General features: G+C 37.3%; 1 protein-coding gene across 1 annotated transcript in view; it reads right to left on the bottom strand.

The window, feature by feature from the left end:
* LOC123663968 overlaps positions 1-13987 on the bottom strand; it is a 116843-nt gene that overhangs the window by 45096 nt on the left and 57760 nt on the right. Inside the window, exon 4 of the mRNA XM_045598605.1 lies at positions 2965-3104. Within this exon, the coding sequence (XP_045454561.1) occupies positions 2965-3104 (140 nt within the window). The remainder of the gene's footprint in view (positions 1-2964; positions 3105-13987) is intronic.

The raw sequence follows: 13987 nt of genomic DNA, 5'->3' as shown, positions 1-13987 counted from the left end.
TGTTTTAATTACGATACAATTTGCTCGTCAACGCCTATCAAAGCAGTTTACGTAATGAATAAAACGAAATAATGATTACGAAGAATGATTCTGTATGTCCGTTTGTTTGTTCTGCTTTCACGTCTCAACGCTTCATCGGATTGGCATAAATAGCAAGAGATAATGTCACTGACCTTTTCCTCATCTAACAGAACTTTAAGATACTATATTGACTTATACGGCTTTACTTGCTATATATTTAGGCTGATAAATACTAGCTAATGCTTGCGACGTCGTTCGCGTGGCTTAGTACTATCTAACAGATATTATAGGTTTTCCCAAATAGAGAGTAACTTTTTTAACATTACATGAAAAAAAAATAACAAAATTTTACCTTCAATCTGACTCCTTATAAAAGTACATGTGCCCAGCAGTGGGATAAAGTTATTTGAATTATTTTCCTTTCTTACTTCCTATCAAATTTAACCGTTTATTAGTAAGGTAGAAGGTATAAGTTACCCACATATGACATAAGCGAATTTATTTTAAAAAAAAACTTTCAACAAAAGCATAGACAAGTCACCTGGACGCTCGTAATTCGATCAGTATACCGCCGGCCACCGAGCGCGACGGACGTAACCGACACCGATCAACTCGCTCGTGACGAAACGAAAGTTGATTTCCTTTTGAAATTTGAGTTATGTTCACTTCACGTCTTTTGTTATCTCAAGACAATGATTTTAACCTTCCTCCTTTAGGTTACAATATATTGATCTAAATTTGTAATTTTTCTTTTAAATTGTATCATAATTAATTTAATTAATGTAAGTTTTAAACATGTATATTGTATATGTCTGATACCTTCACTTGAGTCTCTTAATAAAATGTACATATTTTTGTGATAATTAGTCTTGTCATAACATAACAAGTCACTTATATCACTTTCACGAGGAAATCACAAAAAGTAAATCTAATACTATTAAACGAGCAATTCTTGTATATATAATCTGAATCTCGGAAACAGCTCCAACGATTCTCATGAAATTTAGTATGCAGGGGATTTCAGGGACGATAAATCGATATAGCTAGAATTTTTTCCTTTTTAATTGCACTCATGATTTTTTTATTTAAATTACCAGTCCATATTTTTTATCATTATGTCGGTAAAATCGAAAAATATTATTCATATGATATCAATATGTAACTCGTATTTATTCAAAAAACGCGATTTACTAAAAATACCGAGCTAAGCTCAGTCACCCAGGTACTAACTATATACGCTTCAGCCTGTAATATCCCACTATTGGGCATAGGCCTCTTTCCCCATGTAGGAGAAGGATCAGAGCTTAATCCACCACGCTGCTCCAATGCAGGTTGGCGGATATATTCCCTACTACGAGTAACGATCGCTATCAGGTGTACATGATAACAACCGGGACCGACGGCTTAACGTGCTCTCCGAGGCACGGTGGGTAGGCCCACAAGGACTGCACAAACACCCAGACCAGGCAAACACCTGTATGGCCAATACAAATGTTAGTCATGAGCGGGAATCGAACCCACAACCGCCAACGCAACAGGTACAATCCATGGCTGTAACCGTTGCGCCAACGCGGCACTAACTATATAAAAAGTAGAAATTAAACATTATATTTTTATCCACCAACCCGCAGAGGAGCATTGTAGATTAAGCTCCAATCCTTCTACATGGGGAGAGAAGCCTATGCCCAGCAGTGGGATGTTACAGGCTGAATCGTATCGAAAATAACATTTTAAAGTTCATTAATTCCAAACGAAATTACGCAAGGCACTAACGATGCACTCAAAGAAAGACTAAATTACACGATTGTTATAACAAATGTTTGTCAAGGTGCAAAAAAACGTATCAAATTACATACCATAGCTGATCGCTAATGGGATAACGCAATAAATGTATAATAACAAAGTGTTTGAGAATGATTGATATACCAAAAACGAATTCTGAGATCGGTATACCCTATATAATTAACTTCTGACTTGAGCATTCGGTGTTTAAGTTGAGAAACTAATTTGTAAGTTAAATTTAGTTGTAAGGTTTCATCATAGCAATTTTGATTTATAACAAGAACATTGCGTAAAACGACAGTATATAGTAATATTCTACATAAAATTCTCGCGTCACAATGTTAGTTATCATAACTCCTCCGAAACGGCTGGGCCGATTTTTATGAAATTTTGTATGCATATCGGGTAGGTTTGAGAATCGGCCAACATCTATTTTTCATACCTCTAAGCTATAAGGGGGGAAGTGATTAACTAAAATAAAACAAACTTAAACTTAACAAACTTTAACTTAAATAACGTATATGGCAAAACAACGTTTGCGGGCTCAGCTAGTGTTTATATATTAAGTTGAAAACAGTTCAAAGTGTAATTATCGTATTAATTTAATTGTGATTTCCTTGTACTTTTAATTGAAGATACAGTTATAACTTTATTTTGATATATATGAAAAATACATAAAATCAAAAATATGGGTAACTAGCTTATAGCGGGTCCGACAGACCCCCTTCCTAGCGAACTGTTAAACGCTTGAATTTTTAATAATCCTCGAGGTTTTTTAATATACATATTTTTTTCATTTCTCTTAGCAGTTTTCTCAATTGTATATACTTTAAAACCTACATACATCAGAAAAATAAAAAAGGCGAATAAAATCATTCAAATCGTTCTCAAGTCATGGAGTGACCAAGGGAAATAGGAATACATTTTCATATTACTAAGTGTTTTAAAACCATCATAGTAATAAACATCTTTATACTGTAGAAGTGTGCCTTTTCTAGTTAAGCTTACATTACATCTTTGCTTTCCGTATTTAAAATCATCAATTACTTATTTTTTAATATGTATTGTCTGTATGTCAGTTTAAGCTTTGTTCCTTACTTTGTTACGTTTCTTTAAGTATGTCATTTCAAACCAAATATTTCTTATATCGAAGGTACTCACCGTTCTTCCAGCATCTCGTTGAAGGTCTTCGATTTGCCTCTCGGCTGGTGCGTCTCGTTTTCGAAGCGTCGCACCTCCACGCAACGCTCTATGATGTGTTCGACGCGCTTCCGTCTCGATGACTTCCAGTTGTCCAAATTCTGTTTAATAACAAATAGAACTTTTTTTAATGAATCTTACAAGAACATAAAGCATAGTAGTGTAAATCGATTGAAGAGAATTACGGTTTATCGTTATTATATTTAATTCAAACTAGCTGTGCCCACGACTTCGTCCGCGTGGAATGGTGACTTTGGAGAGCGTTTTTTTTTATATATCTTTTAATTTAAACACCGACGTTTGGCTATTTACATGTTCAACGTGATTCTTTAAATTGACGTAACTTTTTTATTTATGAACCGATTGACATAAAACGAACACTAATTGTTACGTGAAACTTACCACAACATACTAGTGAAGCGCATCTAAATCGGATAAGCCGTTTCTGAGTTTAGCGCGCGCAAACATATTACATTTATATTTTTACTATACATATTGACGATAATAGATATAAAGTATTAGAAATTCTGTCAGTGGTATAATATTTTTAGATCAAAAGTGAACGCTAAATGGGCCGGAGACTTCTCAGACACAAGGTCGTAGCATTTAGATATTAGTACGTAAACACATCGAGTAGAAACAAGTCTTGATACAGAATTAACCTTATCGGAAGATGAATGTATCCCATCAATTATAATTAATTACAGTTATCGAAGAAAATTTAATTTAATGGGCACAAACACTTCAATTTAATCTAACGTATATGAATGATTTGATTTGACTAATATGTTCATCGCATAAAGCCGGAAAAATAGTTTGACCGCAGTTATTCGTGGATTTAATGGTTCAATTTGAAATACATTTTTGTTAAAATTGTTTCGAAAATGAGTTAAAAAAATAGAAAAAGCGTTAAGGCCCTGTTTCACAGGTTTGTACCTTTGAATTTAAAAGTTGTAGTTGAGGCTTAACCTCTTACCGATACATCTTGCTGATAAAATCTATTAGCAACTTACCTATACATATTAATATTATAAAGCTGAAAAGTTTCTTGTAATTAAAGGCGCGAATTCAAGAATTACTTGTTCGAATTGTAAATTTTTTGTTGTGTTGGATAGCCCATTTACTGACGAAGGCTCTTACCGACGGGCACAGCTAGTAAGTAATATAATATAATGCACATTATTACCACAACTTAAGCTGTTAGAGCCATCCAATCTCTACATTCACACGAATATCACACCATCAACATACTAATGTTATTTCAAAACTACAAAATAAAAACTCCATATCTATTAATAAATTCATTTTCAACATTTTAAACCAAGCTACAATTACAACTAAACGACGATTATGAAGTCTCGAACGATTAACGCCGTAATAACGAGGTTCAAGTCATCAAGATATTCTTACAATTGGTACTGACGATCGATGGACGCTCATTACAGCTTCAATATCCTAGTCGAGTAATGTATGAGATAATATGAAGCACATGTCACGTTGCGTGATCGATTTTTTTACGGCAAAGGTGTGTTTATTATATGCTGGATGTGTATTTATTTGTGTTAATGTCTGTCGTTACTGCTTGACTTCTGTGAGTCGTGATGTCTTGTATTATAGCTTGTAATTGTTCTAAATTTAAAAGTTCTTATTAGTATATATTCAATACTTATATCTTGTATCGTAGATTGTAATTGTTCTAAATTTAAAAGTTCTTATTAGTATATTTTCAATACTTATGTCTTGTATTATAGCTTGTAATTGTTCTAAATTTAAAAGTTCTTATTAGTATATTTTCATTACTTATGTCTTGTATTATAGCTTGTAATTGTTCTAAATTTAAAAGTTCTTATTAGTATATTTTCAATACTTTTTTTTATTATCACTCTTTCGAAACGTTTAAAAATCAATAGAAAAGTAATACCACATTTACACATACATAAGCGACGTAATTGATACAAAATGTTAAAGATTTAACTGTTCGAGTTTTAGTTATAAAGCATAGCAGGCACGAGTGTGTCCCCAATCAGTATTGAGTCTTGATTACGATAAATTATTCTTTTAATTTTTCAAATGAACACATTTACAGTAAAATGTGATATTTACCAAGTAAATTCTTACTCATTTTGAGGTTCTGATATTTCGGCATATATAAAGCATCACAATCACGTGTACTGACCAAAATATAAAATAATCACTAACTAAAATGATAACTATTGACCTAATAATAATAATAATAATCATCATCACTTCAGCCTATCGCAGTCCACTGCTGGACATAGACCTCCACAAGTTCGCGCCAAAAATGGCGCGAACTCATGTGTTTTGCCCATGTCACCATGCTGGTGGCCAGGCTGGTAACCGCACGGCTGACTTTGTCGCTCCGAAGACGCTGCTGCCCGTCTTCGGCCTGTGTATTTTAAAGCCAGCAGTTAGATGGTTATCCCGCCATCGATCGGGTTTTTAAGTTCCAATGTGGTAGTGGAACTGTGTTATCCTTTAGTCGCCTCTTACGACACCCACGGGAAGAGAGGGGGTGGCTATATTCTTTACTGCCGTAGCCATACAGCAGAATAATAATAGTTAGTGACAAAATATTTTTTCAATTCATTAATCCTTTTTTTTAAAATAAAGATACCGTTAACATTTTTCATCACAAACGGTAGGTTTCGAACGACTAGAAAACTAATTTACATTTCACTTCCTTCCTTATAATAAAGATTACATTTTAACCGCCTAAGAAGAGTTGACCTCGATGATATTTACATCGTTGTGTCACCTAAATTATAATAATAATCAAATCGACAGTTTTCAAACGACTTCAAAAAAAGGACGATGACTATTCGTCCATTTTTATGAGTAGGTAATAATATAATAAATAAATATTATATAGATACATATAATAAAAATGTAGCGGGTTTGTACATGAAAGATATATGAGAAAAAATATTATTGGAACCAACGCAAATAGCACCCAAAACAATGTTTTGTTAGAATTTTTGTGTTTGTCTGTGCGTTTGTGCACGTTAGTCTCAGAAACGGCTTATCCGATTCACATGTGGTTTTTACTAATGTATTGTTTGTTTCATGTCAATCGGTTCATAAATAAAAAAGTTATGCCAATTTAAAAAATCACGTTGAACTTGTTTGTAAAGCCACTATTCCACGCGGTTGAAGTCGCGAGCACATCTAGTATTATAGTATAATATATATAATATATAATCATAAATTTTGACTGATTGTAATGATTTTGAAGATTATTTTGGACAATTCTTTTCGATAGCTAGTGCTTTTGATATTATCCAAATTAAATTTGATTAAGATTGAGGTATCCCTAATAATGCGTATGATCTGGATTTTTTTTCGACTACATTGTATTATGTGATGATGAGCGATGTGTTTGAGAGCAATGACAATTGCACTCCTTCCTTGTAAGTCATATTGTGATGCTTTCTAGCCTAAAATATTCCTCACTTAACACTGCTTAGAAAAAATCCTAGAAGTAATAACTAAAATAGTCTGATAAATTAGAAATGTGTCAAGTTAAAACAAACATACATTTCGGACTTGTTAAATATAAATTGCATTTCTAGGTTGTAGTTTATTCAAACTTGTTGTGGATAGTGTGTACAAGGTTTCCACGGAATCTGGGCATTTAGGTTAATTACTAGTTTTTTTTAGTTTGCTGTTATGTTTTAAATGTGATTTAATACGACGAAGGACAACAGAATATGGAACGGATTGATAAAAGATCAAGGTTACTTTTTTTTGTTTTTGATAATAATTTATTAAATAGCCTAATTAACTCTGTTTGGTTTAAGATATTTTCGGAAGTGTTGTTGTTATATCATTATATAAAAATTTGAAGTTAAATAAACGTTTTTTTTTTCTAACTACGCAACACAGCTAAGTGTAACGAGAGACAGAAAGATATTACAGACAAAAGAAAAAAAAATGTTTAAAATCCAAGTTTGTTCTCCAAATATCAAATGCCCGATTGCTAGTCTTAATTTTAATTTCTGTCTGTGGACGAACCTACTTGCTAAACAAACATTATTACTTAAACTATTAATTTAAAATCTAAATATTTATTTACCTACATTTTAAAATACATTAAACTACTTATATACTTGTATATATTAAAATTTTAATTAAGAATTTGAGTTAATATTATTGGCCATTTTAGATTTTTTCAATTTTAAAAACGATTAACATTCACGTTTCTAAAGAATAATATTTTGTTTGTATATTTCTAATTGTATGAAGAAAATAAAAAAAAATTGTAGGTTGTTACGGTAATTTTCTTTTTAATGACAGGAAATAAATATAGCGCATAGAGGCAAATAGACGTGGCATAATCAGACAGATTTATAAAAATATTAAGGAATTTCTTTGTACAGTGTAGATATTAGTAGGTACAGAAATTAGTACAATAATATTAATAATCCTTCCTAAATGTCTATTATATATTATATTGTCTATATAAACCTTCCGTGGGCCTTAAGGAACATACAAAAAAAAAAAAAAATAGCCGAATCGGTCGAGCCTTTCTCGAGTTATGCGCATAGCAAGATTCATTTTTATTTATATTGTTACGTGTTAGGGTTCGAAGGATTTGGAGAGAAAGACCTGCTGACTCTTTTCAAGACTTTATTCACTAGCACTAGGTCTAACACTAAGCACTAAGTTCAAACACTAAGCACTCACGATGTCCTCAGTCGTAGCCAATGACGTAGGTTTCGCTGGTACCACTCTTGATCACTAGTTTTCACTCTTGAAGTCGCCTCGAAGATCGCTCAAACTGAACTGTCCTCGCTCGCTTACCTGCGGCTATTTATATCGGCCGACGCGAGGCCCAGACCAATCTGGAAAGTTCGCGCATGTACCCGGTTTTCGAGACTATACTTCTATATAGTTCCACAGTAGTACCTCTAACGCCATCTAGTATTGAGTAGAGAGTTTCATGCGGTCTCTGTATTTGCGTGGTTTCAATGGTTGCCGCTAGATGGCGCTAGTTTCTTTGTGTGTCCTTAACACTACTCCCCTCTTAGAGATGCTCGTCCCGAGCATCGTTGTTACTGCCATGGTAACGCGCCAGACGGTCTATGTGTACCACTTTGAATGTTCCTTTTGGTTGCTTTTGAATCCTGTAAGTCACATCATTCAGTCGGGTAACCACTTTGTATGGGCCGTCCCACTTGGTCTGCAACTTTGGCGATTTCCCTTTCCGGCGGGTTGGGTTATGCAGCCACACCAGTGACCCTTCCTTGAAGCCGCTCGTGTTCGATTTCCGGTCGTATCTGGTTTTCATGTTCTCGCTTGAATGTAACCCATTTTCCCGAACCAAGGCGTGTATATAGCGCATTTTTTTCCTTAAATCGCTGATATAGTCTTGTACGGTATTTGGTTCCTCCGGTGACCCTCCAGTCAATAGGTCTACTGGTATTCGTAATTCTCTACCGTAATTGACATACGCCGGGGTAGCTTTTATGCTCTCGTGCTCGGCGGTTCGGTACGACAGAAGGAAGAGTGGTATATACTTGTCCCAATCTTTTTGTTTGTCGTCTACCAATTTCGCCAAATGCTTCTCCAGGGTCTGGTTAAATCTCTCAACCATTCCATCAGACTGTGGATGGTACGCGGTGGTCCTCGTCTTATGCATGCCCAAAATTCTGCACACTTCCTGGAATACTTGCGATTCGAAGTTCCTGCCCTGATCGGAATGGATTTCTAGAGGCACGCCAAAGCGACATATCACTTCTTCGACTAACTTAGAAGCAACTGTTGTAGCTTCTTGGTTTGGTATGGCGAACACTTCGGGCCATTTGGTGAAGTAGTCCATGACGACCATAAAATACTTGTTTCCCGATTCCGTTACAGGAAATGGCCCCGCTACGTCAACTGCAATTCGTTCCCACGGTGCACCGACGTTATACAATCGCAGATTCCCACGGCTCCTGGTCTGTGGTCCTTTTACAGCAGCGCAAGTAGTACATTTGCGGCACCAATCCTGTACATCATCTCGACAATGCAACCAGTAGAATCGTTCTCGCACTTTTGTTAACGTCCTCTTGACACCTAGATGACCTCCTGATACGCCATCATGTATTTCACGGAGAACATCTGGTACTCTCGTTCTTGGGACAATTATCTGAAGGTGGAACTCTCTGCCGTTAGTCTTCTCCCATTTCCGGTAGAGTATTCCGTTTTAAAGTATCAGACTGTCCCATTGAGCCCAGTACGCCTTAGTGACAGCGCCAGTGGGTGCAACCTCACTCCAGATTGGTTTTACGTCACCCCGTTTCTTCCATGTGATGATGTGCCGAAGGTCGTCATCTCTTTCTTGAGCTTCCCTCATAGCATCACTCTCCCAGATACCCAAAGGACTTGTTCTTGTTAGCTTTAATGTAACTTCATTAGATTCCTGCTTAACACAATGTTTGCAGACTTCCGAACACTGCCTTCGTGAGAGTACGTCGGCATTCCCATGCAACTTTCCGCTGCGGTGTTTCGTCTTGAAGTCATACTCCTGATCCCGGGCAGGAGGCGAAGCCCTTTGCTTCTTCAGCTCCTCTATTTGTTCCTCGATCCTTTTCATCCTTGCTATCTGGGTCTTCTTTTGCGGACAGTTGAGCTGAAGATGGCCCCTCTCGCCGCACTTGTAGCACATGACTCCAGAACTTTTCTTCGTATGAGCCTTAACTACTTTGACTTCCTCAGAGACCTCGCGGATCTTATGGGTCTGCCGTATGTCATGGCGAACAGCCTCTACTTCCAAAGCATGCGCCAATGCTTCCTTTAGCGAGGTATGGTGTCGAAGTCTCACTGCAGCTCTGACCTCCAGGTCTTTGATTCCGTCGACAAATGCTTGAACAATATTCGTGTCTACCATCTTGGTGTCGGCTCCTGGGTGTGCCTTCCTGACGAGTTTTTCAATTTCCAACGCCCATTGTTGTAGTCCTTCTCCTGAGCGTTGGACTCTGTCACGCAGTTGGGCACGGAACACGTGTTCCAGGTGTCGCTCTCCGTATCGGGATTCAAGTGCCTCCATCAAGCCGTGGAACCCGTTTCCTGTATGTGGCAGTGCTTCCAGAACCGACAAAGCTTGCCCTCTGAGCGCAACAGTGAGAGCGGTCAGGCATTGCTCTTCCGTCCATCCGTTGGCAGTAGCAACAGTCTGGAATTGTTGACGATAAGCGTTCCACGGAGTAGTGCCGTCGTACGGAGGCACTTTCACTCTCGGTCCTTGCGCCACTCCGGTACTTCCACTAGACATCGCGACTCCCGTGGTTTCAAGGCGCACTACTTTCTTCTGTAATTCAGTGAGGCCGGTTTTCACATTTTCGACATCCAATCCTAACCCGGTAACTCGTTCTTCCACTACGTCGACATCTTTTCGAAGCTTGGTCACCGCGTCACTAACATCTTTTACAGCCCCAAGCGTTTTTTCTTGGAGCTCTTTTTGTTGCTCTTGTAATTCTTGCAAAGCACCACGAATTTCTGCCTTTTGTTGCTCTTGTGATTCTTGCAAAGCACCACGAATTTCAGCCTTTTGTTGCTCTTGTGATTCTTGCAAAGCACGAATTTCAGCCTTTTGCAGCTCCATTAATTTAATTAAACTTCCTAATTGAAGAGCCACTTGAGAGTCTGTAGAAGTTACGGTGTCACTGGTGGGCGCGGTAAGGTGGGCGGGTCCGGTGGGCGGGGCTTGAGACAAAGTGGGCGGGGCCTGAGCCTGAGTAGGCGGGGCCTGCGTCCGAGTGGGCGGGGCCTGCGTCCGTGTGGGCGGGGCCTGAGCCCGAGTGGGCGGGGCCTGGGGGGCGTGGTCAGTGGGCGGGGCATGATAGGCGGGGTCAGTGGGCGGGGCTTGGTCCATGGTGGGCGGAGCTTGGTCCCTAGTAGGTGTGGGCTCCGCAGCTCGTTGTGCCCTTGTCCTGACGCCCTTGAAGTCCTTGGAGTCTTCTCTCGGAGTCAATGGCATCTCCAAATCCCACTTCTGACACCAGTTGTTACGTGTTAGGGTTCGAAGGATTTGGAGAGAAAGACCTGCTGACTCTTTTCAAGACTTTATTCACTAGCACTAGGTCTAACACTAAGCACTAAGTTCAAACACTAAGCACTCACGATGTCCTCAGTCGTAGCCAATGACGTAGGTTTCGCTGGTACCACTCTTGATCACTAGTTTTCACTCTTGAAGTCGCCTCGAAGATCGCTCAAACTGAACTGTCCTCGCTCGCTTACCTGCGGCTATTTATATCGGCCGACGCGAGGCCCAGACCAATCTGGAAAGTTCGCGCATGTACCCGGTTTTCGAGACTATACTTCTATATAGTTCCACAGTAGTACCTCTAACGCCATCTAGTATTGAGTAGAGAGTTTCATGCGGTCTCTGTATTTGCGTGGTTTCAATGGTTGCCGCTAGATGGCGCTAGTTTCTTTGTGTGTCCTTAACACTATATATACTATGTAACATAATCGTATAGCTTAAAATAGATGTAATGATGTTATAGATATTAGCTTGCGTGGGACGTCTAGTATATACAAACTGCCTAGAAAATGATGTAATATTTATTTTAATATAAGAAAATAATAGCGAGGAAATTTTATAATTTTTTTATGCATTGTATAATTTCTTTTTGATTATATTTTAATGACTAATTTTATTAGGTAATTCTAATTATATACCTACGTATTAATTGTATCTTTTTGTGTGTCTGTGTTTGTGTGAGTGTATTAATCTCGACATATACTTAAACTTGTCACACCTTAGTTATAATTAATGAATGTTGAGTATACCTGGTATCATCATAGAAAATATCCTGATCTCATCGCTTCAGCCTGTCATATCCCACTACTGGGCATAGGCCTCTTTGGGAGAAGGATCAGAGCTTAATCCACCACGCTGCTCCAATGCGGGTTGGCAGATATATTCCCTTCTATGAGTAAATATCCTGATCTCAATTTAGGCTAATCCTGTCACAACAGTAGGTATAAGTGAGTGCGTATGTAAATTCGCGTGAGACGTCTGGTGTATGATAGTCCAGAGTGTGACTCATTTTTGCGCGTTATCTTAAAATTGTATCGTAAAAACATTGGCGGATGTTTCCATACTTCGATGCGTAAATCATTTATTGTTACGAGTTCAAAGTCGTAAATAATTGATTGATCGTAAATTATGTTATTATTATTGTTTGAGGAATTTCTTTTGCAGCTACAGTAAATATATAAAAATGTTTAAAGGACACGTTCTTGTCTCTAAGGTAGGTAACGTAATACTTATATCGTGTAACAGCGAGCTCAATACAAATACATTTTTACCTAAATTACTATAATAATAAATATATATTACACTCAGTTACTCAAGTTAGGACCCAAACCCTGGACCCTTGAGAGAAAAAAGATGGTTGCTGAAAATTGCACTTACAGGCTAGCAAAAAATTTAGGTATACTTCGAATTGGATTAGTTTTAGTTAGAAAGATTAGACCTTATTCCGATATGAGGATCGGATTTCTACAGCTAACAGCCGATTATCTGGTAAAGTTAAACGACAAAAGTAAAGTAAGTAAAACGACATGTATTTTCGTTTCATTCGACATTTCGTTTAAGATTCATTAATTCATTAATTTGGTTTGTTTGGTGACTTTTAATAATGTTTTAATTTTTTATTACTTTCTGCATATATTAATGTCAAACTAAGCTCAGTTATAGGGCTGATATATGTAAGTCAAAATAACAACCACAAACGATTACAGAATTATCATTGCTATTAAATTTTGATCAAAGTTACAGAATTAATAAAAAGATCTTACCATTTACTAAGCGATAACACTTATAAAATACCTCTAGATCTAGAATTACGAGTAGATTTAAATTGTTCAATTAACATTGTAAAAAATATATAATCAAGGTAACGATTCAATTACCAAACATATTTTAACTGCTATAGAATGCTCTCTGAAGCTACGCCGGAAGTGCCGGTGTAAGCGCCGTCAGGCACGCTACGTGTTTCCGGTAGGGTCGGCTCTTGTGTTATAAACGTAATACGTTTTTTCGTGGATTCACATTTCATCTATATCAGCGGTTGTCAACCTCCATCTCCCACTGTTCTATATTTTAATGGACACACTTATTTTCTTATTCTCGTTTTAATTTAATAAATTGCTGTGATTGTATGTATGTTTTCAATGTATATGCATGTACTTATATGTAACTCGCATATTTATTAAATTAGTTATTTTTTTTTTTTTTTTTTTTTGTGGGTAGGCTTAGAAAGGAAACACCGAAAATTTTCGCTCTTTAATTAATACAATTTTAAACAAGTAAATCAATGGGTTTTGAACAAAATATTATGTAAATTGATACCTGATCCTACCAGTGTTCTATTGAATCATTTTCACCTTTATACAATTGTTTTGAAATATTCTACTACTTTCTCAAGAACTGAAGCATAATGGATACAATTAAACAGTCAATGGCTGAGATGTCACAGGTTTTTCACACTAAAATGGCTCAGTTCCAACAGGATCTTCAGCAAACGACTTCACAAACAGCAAGTCCAAGTACGAAGCTGACCTTAGAATTTAATGCATTTAAGGAATTTATTTTATCTGCTTTGAAGTCTCTACAGTTGCAAGTAGAAGCACTTGCTGACATGTATGACCAGATGGAAGTGAGAAACCGCAAGAAAATCCTCCTCGTTCATGGTGTGTCTGAAGAAGAAAAGGACCCCGTCAAGGCTGTGTCAGATATGGTGACTAACCATTTGAAGTTGTCCAACTTTAACATCACTTCTTCAATTAAACGTTGCCATCGGTTGGGTAAGCTTAACACCACAAGATCCATTCCGAGGCCGATTCTTATTAAGTTTTGTGATTTGGAGTCGAGGAGCATGATATGGAGCGCCAAAACCCACCTAAAACAAACAGGCATCACAGTGTCAGAGTTCCTCACAAAAAGGCGTCACGAGATCTTTATGACGGCACGGAG

Source organism: Melitaea cinxia, chromosome 21 (assembly GCF_905220565.1).
Source record: "Melitaea cinxia chromosome 21, ilMelCinx1.1, whole genome shotgun sequence".
Taxonomy (NCBI): domain Eukaryota; kingdom Metazoa; phylum Arthropoda; class Insecta; order Lepidoptera; family Nymphalidae; genus Melitaea; species Melitaea cinxia.
This window is presented reverse-complemented; position numbering and strand designations above follow the sequence as displayed.